Raw genomic sequence first — 19,649 nt, 5'->3', positions numbered from 1 at the left:
GTTTTTATATAGTAATACAGTGGAGATTTAGACGACTAATTCTCATATTTTTCACATTCATTTTTTTTAACCTTAACTAGAAAAATATGTATAGAACAGCTTTACACGGATAAAAACATATAAAAATCAACTGTTATAAAATTGGCACAGCAGCAAGTGTCTCATTGATTCCTTTCGATTAATCTAAATGCCTTAATTAGTTCATTAAAACAGTACCTTAGTGATGTTAAACTGTGTAATGCCCTTTCAAACATTTTACTCCAAAAGAAAGTCATATTTTGAGAGATTTCATAATGAGAGACACAAAAATGGTTCATTTTGATTCTCGTATTAACTAACACACTCTCTTTCTCACACCAACACACACACACACACACACTACGGAGGAGGATTAGGAACACTGATAAAAATAAAAGTCGAGTTGAGCTCTGACCTTTTTTTTTTACACAATTCAAGTTTTTTTTTCTCAGAATTCTGATTTTAATTCTGAGATTAAAATCATAATCAGAAATATGAGGAAAAAAACAGAATGTTGCAAAAAAAAAAGTCAGAACTCAACTTTTTTTTTTCACACTGGCCCTAATCCTCCTCCGTACACACACACACACACACACACACACACACACACACAAGGTGGAACTGGCGATTACATTTAGTTAAAAAGGGGAAACACAGAAATTTCGCTTCTTTCTTCCACGGGAAGAATTTCGACCAAAGCGACTCCACGACAGAAATGCAGCAGTGGGATGTTTCTGTATTAGAAATACAACAGTACCACATTCCTAAAATTGCAAAAAGAAAGGGCACAAGTCTCTCGTTTCTTTGAATCCATATGACCTAATAATGTTTTACAACTTTAACATTTTACCTGCGGCTAATTTTAATGGAGACTGTTTTCATTCACAGTGAAGTGGAAAGATTCATCCAGTGATTTCAGGCTCAGATGTGACTACAGTGTCCGTGTGACGGGTCTGTTCTGAGAACAAAGCACCTCACTTGGTTCACATTTTTCAAATGTTGGGTCAGATAATACAAACAGTGAGGAGACCAATGTCCAGTGTTGTTGCATACTGTATGCAGCTGGCAGCAGAGTACAGTGTAGTTAGATGTCAAGTGTAGTTAGCGAGACGTCCAGTCGTCTTAAGGAACAGTTTCACATTTTGGGAAATACGCTTATTTGTATTCTTGCTCAGAGTTAGATGTGTAGATTGATGCCACTCTCATACTTGTAAGGGTAAATATGAAGCTACAGGTAGCAGCTGGTTAGCTTAGCTTAACATAAGGACTGGAAACAAGGGAAACAGCTAGCTTGGAGTCTTGTCATCACCGTTAAGTTGCCAGTAGAGCTGCAAGTAGCGACTATTTTCACAATTACTCCATTAATCATTCTGTTCTCAAATTTTCAAATGAATAATGAAAAATGATGATGTGTTTGTGTCTTTTCCACAGAGACCTAAGTTATGTCTTCAAATTGCTTCTTTTATCCAACTAATGCCCAAAAACTCTTCATTTACTATTTTATCATAAATAGTAAATGAAATTTATCATAAATGACAAAGGAAAGCTGCGAATCCTGACATTTAAGAAGCTGGAATCAGCAAATGTTCGACATTTTCGCAAGAAAAATGACTTGAAGAAAAACTGCTTACCAGAACAGTTGGCAGTTAGTTTTCTTTCGATCGACTATTTGAATAATCAGCTAGTCGTTGCAGCTCTAGTTGCCAGGCAAAAACCCAGGGTGTCATTTTTACACTTGGGTTTAAGTATCCAAACAAAATAAAACATGTTAACTACTGAGCTGAAGAAGATCTAGTCGACAGCTCGTCACTACCTTCATATTTACTGTCCAGACATCAGATTGGTATCAATCCTGTCATCTAACTCTCAGCAAGCAAGCAAGCGTATTATGTCTTTATTAGCTATTCCTTTCACGGAGGCCTGTGGCTCAAGTTTCAGTTTTGTGACATAACAGTTTAGTTGTGAGGTGAATAAAACTAGAAGATAACTTAATGTATGAGCAGTTCACAGTGTCAGTCACTTGGTGCAGTGGAGGCCTCGGCTTTATGAGGCTTGTGGATTGGACGCTGGCATCGAGCAGGCTCCATCATCAGAGCATCCATCACATCTCTGAGCTGGCTGAGTCAGCGTTAAGGCTTGTTGGTGGTCTTAGGTTTAGTCTGTGTGGTGGTTTGCTTGTCGGTGTCAGAGGGGGTTAGAGATGTGGGATTGTGGATCGCTGGCGCAGGTGACAGTGGAGGGTTTGGGGGGCCAGTCGGCGTCGTCCTGCAGCTCCAGGGTCAGGTGCATGTAGCGCACCGTTGGGGGCTTGTTGTTCCGACAGAACAGCCAGGAGAGGAAGGGCGGGCCCCAGCGGTCATTGGCCACCTGGAGTATGAACAGAGCTTATCACATCATGATGAAGAGCTGTCCCAATTAAAGGGTCACTGTCGTTTGAAGAAGAAATTCAAACTCAGGATTTTAATATTTACAATATTAATGAGTTTGTTTGAGGCTAGGCAGGTGGCAGGGTCAGCCAAATATAAACAAAGTAAACCAGTATGAAACTGTGCTGTCCTTTAAGGTCAGTTTGTTTATTCAGTCATGAAAACGTTTGTTTATTTAGTTTGTTTAGGTGTAAAAAATAAATCTGTCAATGAAGATCTTTGTATTCTGAGTAAAATTTCTTCCCCAAAACTACATACTGCACCTTTAATTATTAATCATTTCATTTTTTAAGTCACAGTATCACAGTTTCTGCTTCTAGTGAGTGGATCTGTGAATAAATCCCGGAAAGACTGATGAAGGATTCATGAGATGAGCCAAAACTGGAGAAAAACACCTAAATTAAATATAGTAGAAAAATGAAAGACAACGCACTTAATAATCTACATCTTATCATTCAGTTCTATTTAAATGTAGTCTATATTGATTATTTTTAAAGCAGTCACAAAATCTAACAGGTCATCAGAGGAAAATATGAAGCAAGAGTAAAGTGACAACAAACAAAAACAGACCAAAAAAAAAAAGGGTGAAGTCAAAGCTTCCCAACCTGAGGTGCGTCAGCAGACGTGGACACTGTGGGGCGATTTACCCCCTGATTGGCTCTGAAAACTAGCCTCCACAAGATGATGTCAACGATCAAAATCTATGGAAGATTTCAGTGGGAACTTGAGAATCAGCTGATCATGAAGATCGGGTTACAGCCACAAGAAGGCACAGGGAAACAATTCAAATAGAAACTTTTTAAAAAGGATTCATTGATTTCATTCATTAGGCGGGAATGCATTACCGACCGCTGATTCAGTCGGGAAAAAAGCAATGCATGCAAATCACTGTTTTCTCATTACACAGGGAGATCAGTCACGGAGAGCGTGTGGGGTGTGATGTCTCTAAAGCGTACCTCCAGCATGAAAGACACGGCCGCATTCACGATGACAATGATGACCAGTGTAACGCGCCAGTCGTGGGGAACACACACGATCTGAGAGGAGGCAGAGCGGCAGGGAGAGGGAACTTCACAACCACTGGGACAACTTTACTCTTTTTTACTCTCTTATAACTGTTCACATCTAAAGGGAGAACTTTAATTATGTCTTTCAGAGCAGCAATTACGAAAAACGAGAGAAAGTATAAGTTTACCTCCAGGAAGCTGTCGATGGCAGGAAGAGGATACAGCATGATGAAGAGGAGAAAAGTGTACAGACAGACGCAGGACAGCATGAACGGCCCTTATGAGATAAAAAAAAACAGAATTTAACAGATTAAATAGACTATTTTAATTTGTAAGCAGATCAAAAATATATACATGAAGGGATTAGTTCACATTTAGATTGTGATCGTCTACATTTTCATACCGAAGAGATATAATAACAAGATCTAGAGAAGAAATGGATGAATTTCAGAAGATGATTTATCACAAGTGGAAGTCTACAAAATAATCTTTTACTTTCTGTCAACTTTTTATCTAATTTCCTATTTTTAAAAGAAAAAATATTCATTTATTATTTTATTTCATTTCAGTATTGTATATAGCTTCATTCAAAAGTTGCTCTGACAATCAATCCGTGCGTCGACAGCACTGAATGCGTCTTACAGTTCTTGTAGCTGGGCTGTCTGAAGGGCTTTCCCTTAGAGAAGACGATGGCCACAGCCAAATACTGGAAGGAGGAGACGTAGAAGAGGGTGGTGTTCTCGTAGTTCTTGATGTTTTTGTGGTCGTGAGGGGACGTTACGTTCAGGCTGAGGCCGGAGCTGGAAACATTACAGGCACTACAGGAGACGAGAAGACAAGAGGAGAAGAGAAAATCAGTCAAATTCAATACAAGTCAATGTTTTCTTTTGTGTTCTGTACTGTTGTTTCTCTTCTTTTCATCTACCGACCAGCTTACATTATATAAAATGTCTAGCTGTATATAATTAGTAGAAAACTATCTAAAACTAGAAAAAAAAAAATGTTTTTGCCTTTTGGTTGGTTTTCTCCTAAACAACATCACTATATGAATTACATTACAGTAAATTACATTCATTTAGCAAGTGCAGTCCACCATGAAGATACAAATCAAAAATTGCTGGAATCATGTGAGTACATACCATTTCTCAAACAAGCAAAGTAAGAGAGGTTTATAGGGAACCGATCTAAACATCAATGGTGTCGTTATTCTGTAGCTATTAAATTGTGCATGACCGATGCAGGACGGCATGAACGATACGTTACGGCAAGAAACTTTAACATTCACCGGGCAGCTGTTGGTTTCAGACGTGTTACTCACTCTGACTGAGGCGTCCACGTCTCATACCAGCTCTGCTGTCGCACTAAGAGGAAAGCCAGGACCTGGAAGACCAGGCAGGTGATAATCTGGGTCAGGACGGAGCACAACAGAGGGCCGGAGATGAGACTGGACGGTGGCCGACGCCAAACCAGCTCCTTCCACGCTGGGTTCAGACTCACTGAAGACAGAAGCAAAACACAGAGTTATTATATCTGATCGTTTTTGATTAACCCCCCCAAAACTGTTTCAAGCATTTTAGAGCTTCTCTTCGTGCTACTCACTTGTGAAGGCAATGATGAGAATGATGGCGATGTCAATGAAGAGGAACTGGAAGTCTCCCAAGTTGCTGAGAATCTACAAACATGAAAAAAAGTCACTCAGCAGCAGAGGACCACATCAGTAATGTCTGCATCTATAAGACTGACTGACTCCATGTAAATTCATGTGATCACGCCGTGATGTATTTCACTGATAGCCTTCACACACTCAGGAACAAAACAACTTCACTTTGCGGTCGCTGCCTTTGTTTCACAGGCTGGAAACCCCCACGTCTTTCTAAAACCCCAAACTGGCTTCTACTTGCTCCTCACGTCTTCTTCTGCTCACGAAGCGTCTGTATCTCATGTGGGAACCAAACCAGCGTCTGTGACTCAATGGCACTGACCGCACAGGCAAACAAATGCAGGACCTTCAATAACATCTCAAAACACCATTATGGTGGAAACATCTAAAAAAGAAGTGGAAAAATATATATATTTTTTTTTCTCTTTCTTTTTTTTACCTTGAATAATATCACAGATATTTCTCAGTTTGAACATTGTCGGAAACATTTGGGATAATGTGAGCACACAACTCAACACAACATATAACAAAGGTCTCATTGTTGTTAGATATTTGTATACAGAAATATTACATATTATATTTTTGAGGAGAGGATGAGGAGCATTGCAAATTAATTAAATAAAGAGTGTAAGAATATGAAACAGGTGTACTTATTTTAAATATAGCGTACTTACCGAGTAGAGCAGCGTGACACTGAGGTACTGGATGATGCTGTAGAGAGCCATGAACTTGAAGACACAGAATGATGTAATGAGGGCAGCTCGGCCCTCCCTTTTAAAGGTGAGACAATAAGAGTTAATCAGAATTAGAAAGCACGATATGTCATGTTTGTTATTGTGAGCTGATCGTATGGTTTGGAAACATGTGTAAGACAGTTTGTAACATACATTTTGTTATATTTCTCAAATGTCAGAGTCTATATTCCTGAATTTCATCAGACCATTAGGAGCGAGCTGCTACCTGATGAGGTTGGGGACACAGGAGATGTTTGGGGTGGAGGAGGTGAAGGGTGAAGCAACAGAAGCCTCCAGCTCAGACAGAGAGATCCCACTGTGAGCTCTCTTCAGAGCCTGACACAGAGAGAGAACGTCAGTATAAAAACTTATCAAGAAGAAGAGGGTTTAATGTTTTAATGTCAGTTGAGAAACTTGATTTTTGAGACTTTCACTCATCTAAGTATCATTTCACAGTTTAGATACTAGTGACTGTGAAGAATAAGCTTTTCCGTGCAACACATTATGTATGATAAGAATAACATTACATTTGAGCAATTTACACATCATAAATGTCAACAATCACAAGTTTCAAGTTTTTTGCAGTTTTAAAATATTTTTTTAAAAAGTCTGTGTGGCTGTGTGGCTACTCAGTACACCATTTAATTTTTGATTTAACATTTATTATGGCTTAATTGTTGGATAAATTAGATTTAGATTAGATTTTCTTGAAAAAATGTTAATGTAAAATTTGAATTAGATTTGAATGTTAAATAAAATGTAAAGAAAAACCTGCACTATAGCCTCACACCTCTAGTTTAGATCTTTTCATGGATTTGTGTTGAGTTCAACTAGTACTTTAAAGGGAATAATGTTTTTTGTTCATTCTGGCCGATAAAAGATGATGATGGTGAAACGAATAAACTTTGTTTTAGGGCCGTACGGCCAGACAAGAGAGCAGTGATTTTCCTCAATTCATCCTCATCACTCTGCTATAAAAAATGCTTTACTTTTATGAATTATCTGACCAAGATAAGCTGGAATTTAACCCAGTGACAGGCATTAAAAAAATATACAGAAATATACAGAAATAGTCAATCTTCTTGCCAGTGGTCTTGTTTCCTTATGTAGGTCACATAGAGGCGTCAGTATCAAACTGAAAGGATTTCATAACCAGTTAAAAGTTCCTAGTACGTTTAAGTGCTGTAAAGGAAATGATAAATGTCCTCTGTGGACACCAGTGAGTTAAAGGATCTTCCAGAGTGTTGCGTCTATTTTTCTGCACAGATCTTGAGATCCAATCAGACACTGGCATGTGAGCTGGCTTACAGAGGTGGCATCAGTCTGATGTGAGATGGAACAAAGTGTTTTAAGAGATAGTTAATATTCTAAAACGACCGGAAATGGTGGACGACGTGAGCGAGACCCAAAACACAGAGAGACAGGACAGATCAATACATTCTGTGACTTGTGTATATTAAATGAATATAATCCACACTTACTCCACAGTCATTGGCGCCGTCGCCGCACATTCCAACAGTGTAGCTGGAAGGTGAACAGAGAGAGTGAAAGTTGTACATATGGTGGTGACGATGAGTCTCTAACATCACATGATCTCCAGCAGAAGGAACTGAAGCTCATGAACAGATTTAAAGTGAAGCCACAGACAGATGAGCAACTTACTCCATGCTCTGCAGGACTTCCACCAGCTGAGTCTTCTGGTCTGGAGCCATGCGGGCAAACACAGTGGCTCTCAGCACGAGCTGCAGCGCCCCCATGTGGAGAGAGAAAGGATTACGAAATCCAAATGACCAGTTTAGTTAGAGAGAAGCCAACGTAAACAGCACCTTTTATCTTCACGACAGACTTCCCACAGCTGATATTAACAAAATGTGAATATGTTGAGATGAGCCTCTACCTTCTGGATGAGTTGAGGGAAATGCTCGGTGATAACGGCGAAGGATCTGCCGCTCACGGCGAAGTGATAGCTCTGTTCCTGCAGAGTCACCTGCCTGTCACACACCTCCTCCTCCAGGTTTATCTCCACCGTCTGAATGACAGAGGATGAGTCAGTCGTCACTAGAAGACCAGAGAACTACCAAACTGTATTAAAAGATTATTACATCACTGCAAAACAGGTAACTGCACCGCCCTTTATTCTGATCTTTGTCAGAAAATATTTTCTTTAATGTTCAAACTGATAAACTTTACTGTTTTCTACACTCATGAATTTGATGCCTGCAATGAGCAAAGTCAGAAGAACCACAGTGTCCAAACTTTTTTTGAATCAGGTTTGTACAGTATCTGTCATGGCTGGAGGAAGACTTCATCATGTGTCAGACGTCCCTTTTAGTCTTTTCTGTCAACCCCTTTCTGTGGCTCTTCAATAATGAATGCCTTAGTCATTCGTGTTTATTCATTCACTTTACATTGTTTGGACAAGATATGAACCTGAGGCACAAAAAAACATCATAGACTTATCTGAACATGCAGTCCTCAGACTTGTATAAAGCAAACAGTAGAGTGGTTCAGCAGGAATGAGAACCAAAAGTCATTACCATCATTACAATGAACAGGCTGAGTGCATGTAGACTGCTGGTTTTTTTATAATCTTATATTGATTGATCTGAAGCTTTCTGTCTCACCTGATTGTCCTTGATGGTCTGAGCAGGGTTTTCAGTGTAACGCCACGTGATGCTGGCGGGGTGCAAATCCTTGGGAGGCACAGCGTCTGCTATAATGACCTTCTCATGTGAACGGATCATCCCACAATCCCGAGCCACTGATATCGCCGTCAACATGTTGTCACCTACCAGAGGATACGTACGTCATCAGGGCAATCAATGCAGTAATGACTCAACAAGTGAATTAAGTCAGTGATCTGATTTACCTGTGACCATCAAAGTGCGGATGTTAGCGTGTCGTAGTTCTTGTAAAACTCCGGCTGTCTCCTCTTTTATTTTGTTCTGCATGATGATCAAACCAAGGAAGTCCATGTTGGTTTCTATTAGGTCCCTAAAAGCAACAAAACACACATTTTACAAGTAAAAAACACAATTTATTTGTCACTAACTCGCACAAAATTATTGTTTCAAGTCACTTTATAGAATCAGAAAAGGTACCAAACAATTAAGGGACTTAAAAAGGGCACTATGTAGTTTTGGGGGAAACAATTTAAAGTCAGAATTTTAATATTTTCAATATTAATGAGGCAATAATACAAACTCAGAAATATTTATTTTTTCCATAACTGAATAAACAAGCTGTTCTCAGAGGAAAATAAGATCCCAGAACACTGTTTGAAGCTTGAAAGGTGGCGGGGTCCGCCACATATCAACAAAGTGAAAAAGTATGAAACTGTGTTTGTTTATTCAGTCATGAAAATGCAGAGAGTTTGTTTATTTAGTTTGTTTAGCCATTAAAAAATCAGTCGATGAAGTCTTTAACTTTCTATTAAATATCATTAGATGTTATACATCTGTGGGGCTCATTTGATTACAGGAGTTGTAAATCATTTTGTTTTGGACAAACCTGCTGGTCCACTTCTACTTTAGTTAATGATTTACTACATTTATCAGAATGATGGAAACACACAGCGGGGGAGTTGTTGCTTTTAATCAAATGGTCGTGTGGGCTCAAATTGCACCATATCTTGTGGCTGTGTTACATTATAATATGTTGAAGCTACTGTTGGTGGAAAAACTGATGTTTCTGAAGCTTCTTCTTTGGTGGATAACAGCTTACATCCTGATTCAGAGATCACTGACACCCAGATCTAATGTTTTTCTTGTGTTTCAGATTACTGGAACGTTTCTTTCCAGCTGAAGCAACATTGTAAATATTTGGACATTCTGTCAGTTGGTGTGTGTTTGTCCAGTTATCAGTGGAGCTACCATGTCCTGCAGAGTTTAAGTGTTTTAGGGTGGGTTGTGTCTGTAATGTCAGTGGCTCCGTGTACTGTGGACAGTGTTATCTGTGGAGTTACCTGCTAAGGCTCTGGACTTTGTGCCAGGAGAGTTTGGACTCCAGCTGTCGATGTGCCAGGGCAATAACCCTGAAGCCCTGCCTGGTGTAGGTCTCCAGAGTCTCTGTGAAGCTCTGTGGGACTGAAGAGCAGGACAGAGCCATGTCACTCTGGCCGTGTCTTTACTTGATTGCAGTATTGTTTAATAGGCAGGGAAGAGATATTTTATTTTGGTATAGGTGCGTAGGAGAAGACCGAAGGCCGACAAAATCAGGGAAAAGACTAACCTAGATAACCTGATGAAGGCCTAAGTACCGAAACGTTGTGGTCATTAAACTTAATTGCGATTTTCGATTATTAGAGATTAGATGCCAAATTAAGGGAGCGCATATCCACCCAAACCTGCAACATAAAGACGTGTCAGACCTGTGTGCTGTTTGCAGAGGCTGGCCACGACCTCCGGGGCTCCTTTCAAGTAAGCGTCCATGTGTTTCTCCCCCAACCTCCTGACAACCACACTCATCCTCTGCAGGGCCGAGGAGAAGGGGAACTGACGCACGATACCAATCTCACAGGACTGAGGAGACACAAACGTTTTTTCTCGTGTTCAGTTTAAAGTAACAGGTTGACATTTTGGGAAATATGCTTGTTCGTGTCGGATGAGAAGATTGTTGTAACACACTGTGCAGTAAATATGAAGCGACAGCCAGGGCATGGTTAGTCTAGCACAGCCAGATCTTTCTCCACAGTGCTGTGTCAGGTCAGGTCAGGTCTGGCTGTGCCCTTTAACAATCTACAAAAAACATCTGGCTTGTTTGTATTCCTTTAAACCAATCACAAAGCTGTTTCCCACTTTCTTGTTTTAATGCTAAGCTAAGCTAACCAGCGGCTGACAGTAGCTTCATATTAAGTCTACAGATGAGTGTGCTCATGTAACTCTGCAAGAAAAATACCCTGGGAAAGGGTATTTCCCAAATTGTCCAATTTTCTTGTGTGAGTGATGAAGTTTTCATCAAAAATGAACAACTTACTGATAATTCAGACAGCTCCTGGAAATAAAAGGATGGAAGGATTGATTATAATTCTGAGATCAGGCGGGAAGTTGAGGATGTATTTCTTCATAGCCAGAAACAAACATACGGATCACCGGGTCACTGTACCATGTTCTGAGTCAGCGGATTGTTCTGATTGGCTTCAGGGACGGTGTGCTTTGGAGGTCGAACAACCGTGGGCATTATGGGATTGTGGAGTGCCGTCTCTTCCTCTGTGGGTTCTTCGAGGATCTAAATGAGAAAAAAACAAGATCATATAATATTTTAGTCGTGTGTTGAGTTTACAGACTCCATTAAGCCTCAGCCCGAGCTTCCACTTGACAGGAAGAGGCATTTTCTGCTGTTAATGCTAGAGTATCCATGGCACCTGGCTTTCATCATTTTAGCCAAAAATCGCTCACTCTGCCGAGGCGACGAGCGTGGTGCTGCATAATTCATGAACAGACTGGTGTCCATGCTGGGTGTGGTGCCGCTGTCTGAACATGCTGGGTGTAAACACTGAAAATCTTTGCTCACCCAGCCTGTGGCATTGAACATCTTGAGGTCTAACGGGTCTCCGGAGAGCTCGCCCTCGATCTTGGTCAGTGAGTGGCAGGTGGCCGTGCAGGCCACGAACGTAGAGTTCACCAGACTCTCTTTAGCTACATCAGACTCTGGAGGAGAAAAGCTGTAAGAGAGAGGGAGGATCTCAAAAATTCACACTGCGAGTTATGATAATTTAATATCCTTTTTCCAGAGAGGGATGGGAATCAAAACATCCTTTGTAAATGTTAATAACAACGCATCAGTAGACATGTTTCCTTTTCTTTCAGATCCCTCAAGTGTACAAGATTTTCTGAAAAATCAACTGAATACAGGTTATAGATAAAATAGCAAGACAGAAGTATCAGTTTTAGGCTGAGCTAGCAAGTTGAATACCTAATAAATCATCACATTCATGCAAAAATCAGACAGAATCCAGTACTGCCATAGAGAAGTCCTGCTCATTGATTTGTAAAATTTCTGTCTTTAGCCTCCAAAAAGCTTATTGTCACCACAGCAAGACTTGTTACAGTCACATCCCTCTGGATTTTTTATTCTTATCTGTTTTATGGTTAAACTCAGGAAACTGACACACAAGATCCAAATCAAAGATGCTTTCTTACCTGCCATCTTCAGCTCTCTGAATACCCCACAGGTCCAAACCATCCTCAGTCAGAGTACCAGTCTGAAGGAGAGAATAAAACAGGCGGTTAACGATGCACAAACCAGGCTGTGTTATTCACGCCTCACAGCAGGAAATCAACTCTAACGCCCAACAATTCTCAGAAGTGCAGAAATGGAGACAATTTTTTTTTTTAAATACTAAAATCCGTTCAGGAGAGGATGACCTGTTCATGCAACAACATGCACACACACACACACACACTTCCTGTATAACTTAAATAAAAACTTCAATATCTCGACACAGATATCCACTATGTTGTGAGATTTTTTTAACTCTTCCTTTTTGACATGGCTGATATACATGGTGACCATATAGTGTCCATTTTCAGGGTTATTTTATTTGTGAGCTTTTCCATAATAAATACCTCATTCACCTTTTGCTGCCATCATTCTGGCTGCAGAATGACTGTAGTTAGCAAACAGTTATTGTTGTCAGTATTGATTAATCTGTTCATTTTCTCAGTTAATCATTTTGGTGTAAGAAATCTCAGAAAAAAAAAAAAAAGTTTCCCTATTAGTTCTCACTCAACTTTGCACTTTGCCCTTTCTCTTTGCACTAACAGTACAACACTTTTCTCCCTTCTCAGTAAGTTGTAACCAAATGACATTGTTATGTAACCATAGCACTGCCTCATGACATCAAGATTCATTTTCATTTGTGATACGATGATCATAAAACACTTTTTATGGCCCAGTTATGACAGGACAACATTAACTTGACGTGAAAGTAGGTTTGGATGCTTCATAGCTCTTTGTCACACATTCTTCGTTGGACTTTGTGCAGTCTTAGTCTGGCATGCTTCCCAGAGATACGGACACTGGAATCCCACTATATAAAATAGTTATAAAATAAAATAATAAATAAAAATAAATAAAAAAATAAAATAAAATATATAAACTGACAGCTGTGGCTTACCTTGTCAAAGCAGACCAGGTTAAGTTGGCCACACATGTTGATCCTCTGCGGACTGATGCAGAAGATGCCGACCTTCTTCAGACGCCGCTGCGCGTACACGATACCAGCCGTCATGGCCGCTGGTAAGGCTGGGGGCACGGTGATGGTGACGATGTCCAGAGACTCAATGATGATGGTTTTAGCAGGAACCTGGATGAGGTCGAGAGGGAAAACCATGAACGACTGACACACTGCAGGGAGCTGTGGCTATGAGTTAAAGCAGGACACATAAAGAACAGACGTTTCTTTTTTAACTCCACAGAGGTTTATGTCTCCTCTTAAGGAGCAGCGATACCTTGTTCATGACACTGAGGATGATGGTGTAGATGAAGCCGATCCCTGCCACCCCCACCAGGCACAACAAGAACAGGTAAGCATCGTGGTACAGCTTGAAGTCGGTGGGTTTAGGGTAGAGGATGGAGCGCACCAGCTGGCCTTTCTCTGTACTGAAGCCTGTGGGAACATGTAGATAATGACATTTATGATTGGTGTGTACTCTACAGCTGAAGCTAAACTCCCAGTGCTCCCACTCTGTTTATCTGTCTCACCTGTTCTGACCACAACAGCCTTCACCAGTTCACCAGCGTAGAAGCGGGTCTGGATGACCTGGGTGCCACAGAACAGGGTGTGTCTCTTGTGCTCCTCCATGTCGTAGCTGCTGGCTGCATCCTCGCCTGAACTGGGCAGACTGGTCTTGGTAACTGGCACACTCTCTCCTGAAGATGGAGGGAGAATTAACAGACATTCAATAAAAAACAGACCTCAGAACAGAAGAAGAAGCCTGACAAGTGAAATCAAAATAACTGTGATGCTCTGCAAATTAGCAGTATGTTCCATATGCTTACACTTGGAGAGCACATAGAGATAGATGCTCCTTCACTGGCACTAGCTAACTCCTTGTTAGTAATGTTAGCTGTAACCTTAGCATCCTCGCTATCATTCACCTCTTCAGCTTGGCTGGGAGCAGCTTTCTGAGATGACTGAAAAAAGTTACTCTTGACATTATTATTTCGGTCTAAAGCTCCTGCCAGCTCCGTATTTTTTATTCTCCTATTTTTTTGGCATACCGATGTATGTGCAGGTCCTGGTACAAGCTCCAGAAAGAGTTGATAAGTAAAATAAATTGAATGTTAAGCGGTAATATTGAAATACAACCTGTCAGCATGCTCTCATTGACGATACATGTCCCATGGGTGAGCACAGCGTCGCAGGGCATGATCATCCCATTGGCTGGAATTACGATGACGTCACCGGGCACGAGCTCTGTTGACATGGCCTGTTCGATATCTAGAAACAACATAAAGAAAGAGAACAGTGAAAAAAGGAGAAATAATTGGATTCATGAACTACAAGTGTAGAAATGCTACTCATACAGTGTTGCTAAATATTTGCAATATATGAATAATTGCTCTGTATTGTGTTCAGAAAGTTAAACTTGCCTTTGTTTCCTCTGCACACTGAGACACGGAGCACGCTGTGGGCTGCCACCATGTCATGCAGCATCACATATTGCTGCAATAAGACAGACGCTGTATTAAAGAGTGGGAGAAATACTTCTGGAAACACACAATCACTCACAACTGGCTGAGTTTTCCGGAAAGATTATTATGACCTAAGTTTACCAAGGCCCAGAAACTGCTCATTATCTCACCTTTTTAATGGTATACAGTGAGGTAGCTATGGAAATGACAGACATGAGAACGATGGCTGTGGCATAATAGTAGTAGTCCTCAGCGCTCCACAGAATAACGCTGAAGAGCTGGAAGATGTAGAAAGGATTCAAGACCTGATAAAGGAAGAGAAAGGTGATGTTATTAGTGGTGTTTATACAAAAGGAAGGTGTCAGAGGTGATATTACACAAAGAGCTATGAACTCACTTCTTTTATGAGGAGAATAAATATAGAGGGCACCCTCACAGCGATCTCATTCTCCCCGAAAAACAACGCCCTGATGAGGAATAATTTAAAGCGATTTGTCATTTAATCTGATCACAAACATGCATACAGTTAATAAGACCAATTAAAAAAATGAGATAAGAGAAGTGTAGGAAAATGACACGTGTGTGCATGTGTGTACCTGTACTCCTGCAGTGTTTTAGACAGTCCAGAGCTGTGGTCAGAGTGGATGCTTGCACAGCTCACCTTCACATCCTCCAAGCCTCTAGAAGAGTCACACACACTCATTTCTGCTGCAGTTGTGCATGCATACGTATACATGTGCACGATGCATACTGCTCAAACTATTCAATAACAGGAATGTAGTGTGTTTAGCAAAGATTTTGGACCACAGGAATGTTAGCATCACGTTGTTTGTTTTTTAATTGGGACACTTACTTATAAAATTCAAAGTTCTGTATCACATCGTCCCAGTAGTATCTGGTGCTGTGGTGGGTGAAGTAGTGGATCTGACAGGGAGGGAGCAGGCGGTCAGATATCGACTAAAAGATGTACAGACAGCCTTCAAAACCAGCCGATACTGGATCTAGACTCTCAGCTTATGGGTCCCATACTATGCTGCTAGAACATGTTTACATGCTTCAGCTGAAGTTCCAGAAGTGACTTTCCCATTCATTCACTCCACTAACACAATCCTCATATAGAGAAAGAGTTGTAAGCCTGGAACTAAACAACCAAACAACAGCAGTTTCCCGCCGTGGTACCTCATCAGGCTGTCTATGGGCAAATTTCCCACAAAGCTCCTCGTGCGCAGCGCCGATGCCGTGCTCTCCGTTCCCCAGCTGAGCCGTGGACTTCAGATCCAAGCTGTCAAAGGGTTTCCTCCCTGGAGCCAACATTACGTGCACTTTGGCTCGAAACCACTGCTTGAACTCATCCTGTGATAACAACATAAAGAATTACATTTTTCTTCGGCTGTGGGACGACACTGAATTTATCATCGGTAGCCTAATACAGTGCGTGTGCCAAAGAATGCAACGAGTGTCAGGGTGATTTGTGAGCAGAAGCACAAGAGTGAAGAAATGGAAATACACCCACACAACAGGCATTTACAAATGCTTTTAAAGTGTCAGGTGGGTCTTTCTCCTTGTACGACGACAACCTCAACTAAAATTGTCGACTGTGTGAAAAAAGAAAGCAGCGTTTTCTCACCGTGGTCCTGAGCAGCAGTGTGTGTGCTTCCCTCACTGAGGTGTGTGTGCAGGTGCCCTTGACGCCCCACTCAGGCAGCCAGTAGAGCAGCAGCAGCAGGAGACCCCCGGTGCACACGGCACCTACACCCACCAGGATCATCTTCCACAGACAGGGCCGGTACCCCCACACCTGCTGCACGGGCAGACACTCATGTTAACACACCGAGGAGCGGGACAGAGACACTGCGCTGTGGTTTGTTAGTGAAGGCAGAGACAGCTGGTGATATACTGGATACAAACCCGGTGTGTAATGATGTTTTTCTATATTTTTCTTGTCAACAAAATACATGAAAAAAGCCCAAAACCAACAAAATGTTCGTCCATCTATTAATATGCCTATGACAGCATACTGGGCGTAGCAGAAAGCACCGGTGTTACTGATGACACTAACGATGGCTCTATTCTGTTCTGGTGTCTCAGTGAGTCGTGACAGTGTGACAGTGAAACAACATGCATAATACCAGAGCCCTGAAACTGAAGTCATCATTCATGTTATTATTTCCACTTGTGCTTTTTCGATTGTGATGACAATTCTCAACTGTCATTCCCAAGGTTAGTTTAAAAAAAAGGTATTCCCTAAAACAGCTGGGCACTGCAGTTATCAGCAAACGTTATCCAAACAGCTGTGTTACCTTTGGACAGACCAAAGCTTCCAGTCCTCGTGCTAAGCTAATATCTGCTGGTGGTAGCTAGATATTTACCACACAAACATGAAATTGGTATTGATATGATTTTCTGACTCTCTGCTTGAAAGTGAACAAGCGTATTTCTCAGAATGGCGGCTTTAAGCACTGTGGCATTCTGTCGCTCTTGAAACTAAATCAGTTTAGGCCCCGATCGATGTTTCAGTTGGCTGATTTTATAGGTGGATATTGGCCTTTTACACATATATCAGTACTGGGGCATATGTTGTCTGAAATGCGCCAATATGAAAACTTTTTTTAGAGATTATGATGCAGAAAAAGAGACTTCTCAGTGAAGTTTCAGTGCGCTTGTCATTTTAGACAATAAAGTTTATTGTTGAACTTCCTCCATCAGATATCTTTGCCCCAGGTGTTAGATTACCACATTTGAGGGATCATTGCAAAAAAAAATGGCTGATACATTGATAATGAAGTGTTTTACTCCCTATTATCTGTTTTGGTTTCAGTTGCAAATAATAATATGAAGAAAGTAGCATGTAGATGGGAAGTGATATTTACCATCTCATCCTCCAGGCCCTGGTTTATTATCTTCACCTCTCCCGTCTTCATTCTGTCAGAAGTGCAACAACTACAAAGACAAAGACAAGGGGAGATCACCTTATTCACTACATGTTTGACATTTTCCCAACAGACTCTTTACTTGCGGAAACACTCTTATCATTAAGGGTCAGCTGTCTGGTCAGCAGAGCTGTTGCAACTTCAGTCTGGGTCAGCCTCAGTTTTATGACTTCAGGAGCAGAAAGTACCCAAACATGGAGAGTTAGTCAGAGATTCATTTGTACTTCTTTCCTATGTGTTTGTATAACATCAAGCATAGAAAGACAATCGGGATATTTCAAATTTAGGAAATGCAACTCTGTGAACAGCAGGTCTACTACGTGGAAAGTAATGAGCTGCCTAAAGGCGATAAAGGATTTCTCCTGCAAGTAACAACTTGAAACGTCACAAGAAAAAACTCAAAGCCTCTGGTGATATGCTTAAGAAAGCAGGTTTTTCATTGCACTGTTGTAATGCCTCATTTTGCCTTGAATGCTGACAGTTTTTCTTCTCGTTCAATGCATTTTATATCTTTTATTATCCCTCGACTTAAACTGCATCAGTTTAACTTTAAATTCTGCGTGTCTTGCGTTGTTTGCCTTTACTTTTGCGCTTTTAAATTGTAAATATTTTCACTTTCGCTGTATTTCATCTTGTGAATTACACTGAAATATGCTGGACAAGTAAAATTCTTCTCCTTGCCAAAGAGTCTGGTCTCAAATCTCTTTTACAGTATCTCCTTTAAATAACTTCTTCACTGAGGTGTCGCTGAATGTATTAAAAGATGCTTTACACACACACTAACCCATCAGCTCACTGACAACTCCATTAATCGACATAAAGTTGCTCAATTTGTGACAATGAACGTGACGATTAGTGTGATACAGTGTTGTGCTGTTAAGCAGTGATCCAGGGCAGGATAGGCAGTAATACATGAAAACCTTTGCACCTCGCACATGTTTTATGTTCAGTAACAGTCACACCTGCAGTAATGTTTGACTCAGTCTATCTGACCTGCCAGCTCAATAAACACCACCATGTATATACTTATTTTACAACTTTATTGTGCATTTGACACAGGAAAAAAAAGATACTTTGACTTACTTTTGAAGGGAAACACATGGATCCAGATTAGGCACAAATTATTGATTGCACAAGTATTCACAACATCTACTATGACAAATCTACACCTCGTATTACAGAGAGCACCATCCACCACCATGCAGACAGCATCGTGATGTGTGGATACGGGTCCTGGAAGGCTCGAGGAGGTGAGGCGAGTGAAGTAAACGCAGCCAAAATAAGGAGAAGTCCTGTCTGAAAGCCTGCTGCAGTCTGCAAGTGAGCCAGGACCTGGGATGAGATTTATTTTTCCAGCAAGACAAAGACGCCAAACATAAAACCTTAAAGCTACACGGGACTGGCTTCAAGACAACTATGTGAAAGTCCTGGAGGGTCCAGATTTCAATCCAGGATTTGAGGCAGATTTTCTCCCCAAGCAGAGCCCCTGTTACAACTTCACAGACCTTTTCACATAAGAATTAACCTGCAAGAGAGTCCAGATTCCAGATGTGCAGACCTACCCACTGAGACTCAGCTCCTGGCTGCAACTAATGCAGAAGGTGCCTCCACCAAACACTGACTGACTGACTGCTTATGTAATGAATGCTTTATTACACTTATATTAGATTTATAAGATCCCACTCCAACAGATGACGTTCAAGTGTCAACAAATCACAATTAACCAAAGACAATTCAAGGCTGTAAAACAATAAAACAAAGTCCAAGAAGCTGGATGACTTTATAGACACTGAACAACCTCCTTTATTAACTATTGCTCCACATCAGAGTGGAAGACGCGTGTCCAAACTGGATCTTTTACGCACCGATTACCGGCTTTGGAGCCATTTCAGTCACAGTTTTAACCGTTTTAAAGTCATGTAAGAGTTTTCTCGAGTTGCTGTTGAGCTGTGATGAAGCCTAACGCCACAGACCGTGTAAATAAGCACACATCCATGCGTAGTAACGACTCACCGACGCCCCTCCGTCTCCTCTCAGTGCATCACACGGTCCATAGTGAGGCGAGGAAACCGTCAAACAGCCGCTGCATTAAACAACTTTCCTCGGATGTGTCCGTGTGCAGCTCAGTAACGCCGAGGATCAACATGTGTCTGCACACACACGCCGACACGACACAGCTGCACGCTGCGCTGCGCTGCCCGGACCGTCCCAAACCGGCCCATTCACAAGGAAGTGGG

The 19,649-nt window shown here is 41.2% G+C and overlaps 1 protein-coding gene across 3 annotated transcripts; it reads right to left on the bottom strand.

The window, feature by feature from the left end:
* Nucleotides 1–470: 470 nt before the first annotated feature.
* On the bottom strand, nucleotides 471–19,610 carry LOC311266693 (polyamine-transporting ATPase 13A3-like). Of its 3 annotated transcripts, XM_084369192.1 has the most exons (33): nucleotides 19,426–19,610; nucleotides 17,353–17,422; nucleotides 16,110–16,283; nucleotides 15,662–15,835; nucleotides 15,336–15,406; nucleotides 15,079–15,162; nucleotides 14,880–14,949; nucleotides 14,653–14,787; nucleotides 14,441–14,513; nucleotides 14,157–14,288; nucleotides 13,550–13,717; nucleotides 13,297–13,454; nucleotides 12,963–13,151; nucleotides 11,986–12,047; nucleotides 11,357–11,507; nucleotides 10,949–11,071; nucleotides 10,820–10,837; nucleotides 10,215–10,365; nucleotides 9,810–9,930; nucleotides 8,715–8,839; nucleotides 8,470–8,633; nucleotides 7,743–7,874; nucleotides 7,508–7,587; nucleotides 7,327–7,369; nucleotides 6,072–6,181; nucleotides 5,786–5,882; nucleotides 5,051–5,123; nucleotides 4,770–4,947; nucleotides 4,094–4,269; nucleotides 3,640–3,728; nucleotides 3,401–3,481; nucleotides 3,050–3,145; nucleotides 471–2,385 (listed from the first exon to the last, which is right to left on the bottom strand). In XM_084369192.1, the coding sequence occupies exons 2-33, from the start codon at nucleotides 17,401–17,403 to the stop codon at nucleotides 2,203–2,205; spliced, it is 3,732 nt and encodes a 1,243-aa protein (XP_084225318.1). In that variant the 5' UTR covers nucleotides 17,404–17,422; nucleotides 19,426–19,610; the 3' UTR covers nucleotides 471–2,202. The 3 variants fall into 3 exon arrangements, with proteins under 3 accessions (XP_084225318.1, XP_084225319.1, XP_084225320.1); XM_084369193.1 differs by lacking the exon at nucleotides 10,820–10,837; XM_084369194.1 differs by lacking the exon at nucleotides 471–2,385 and having other exon boundaries at nucleotides 3,056–3,179.
* Nucleotides 19,611–19,649: the final 39 nt, after the last annotated feature.

The sequence above is a fragment of the Pagrus pagrus genome (assembly GCF_965226575.1).
Source record: "Pagrus pagrus genome assembly, chromosome: 12".
NCBI lineage: Eukaryota > Metazoa > Chordata > Actinopteri > Spariformes > Sparidae > Pagrus > Pagrus pagrus.
Note: the sequence above shows the minus strand (reverse complement) of the source record. Positions and strands in the feature narration are given on the sequence as shown.

Excerpts from the sequence above, each read along its gene's own strand:
- LOC311266693 (XM_084369192.1), bottom strand. The coding sequence starts at position 17,403 with ATGAAGACGGGAGAGGTGAAGATAATAAACCAGGGCCTGGAGGATGAG. Across the intron at positions 13,152-13,296 it reads TCCTCAGTGTCATGAACAAG|GTTCCTGCTAAAACCATCAT; the intron begins GTATCGCTGCTC and ends GACCTCATCCAG. Across the intron at positions 5,124-5,785 it reads GTGTCACGCTGCTCTACTCG|ATTCTCAGCAACTTGGGAGA; the intron begins GTAAGTACGCTA and ends TCATGTTTGTAG.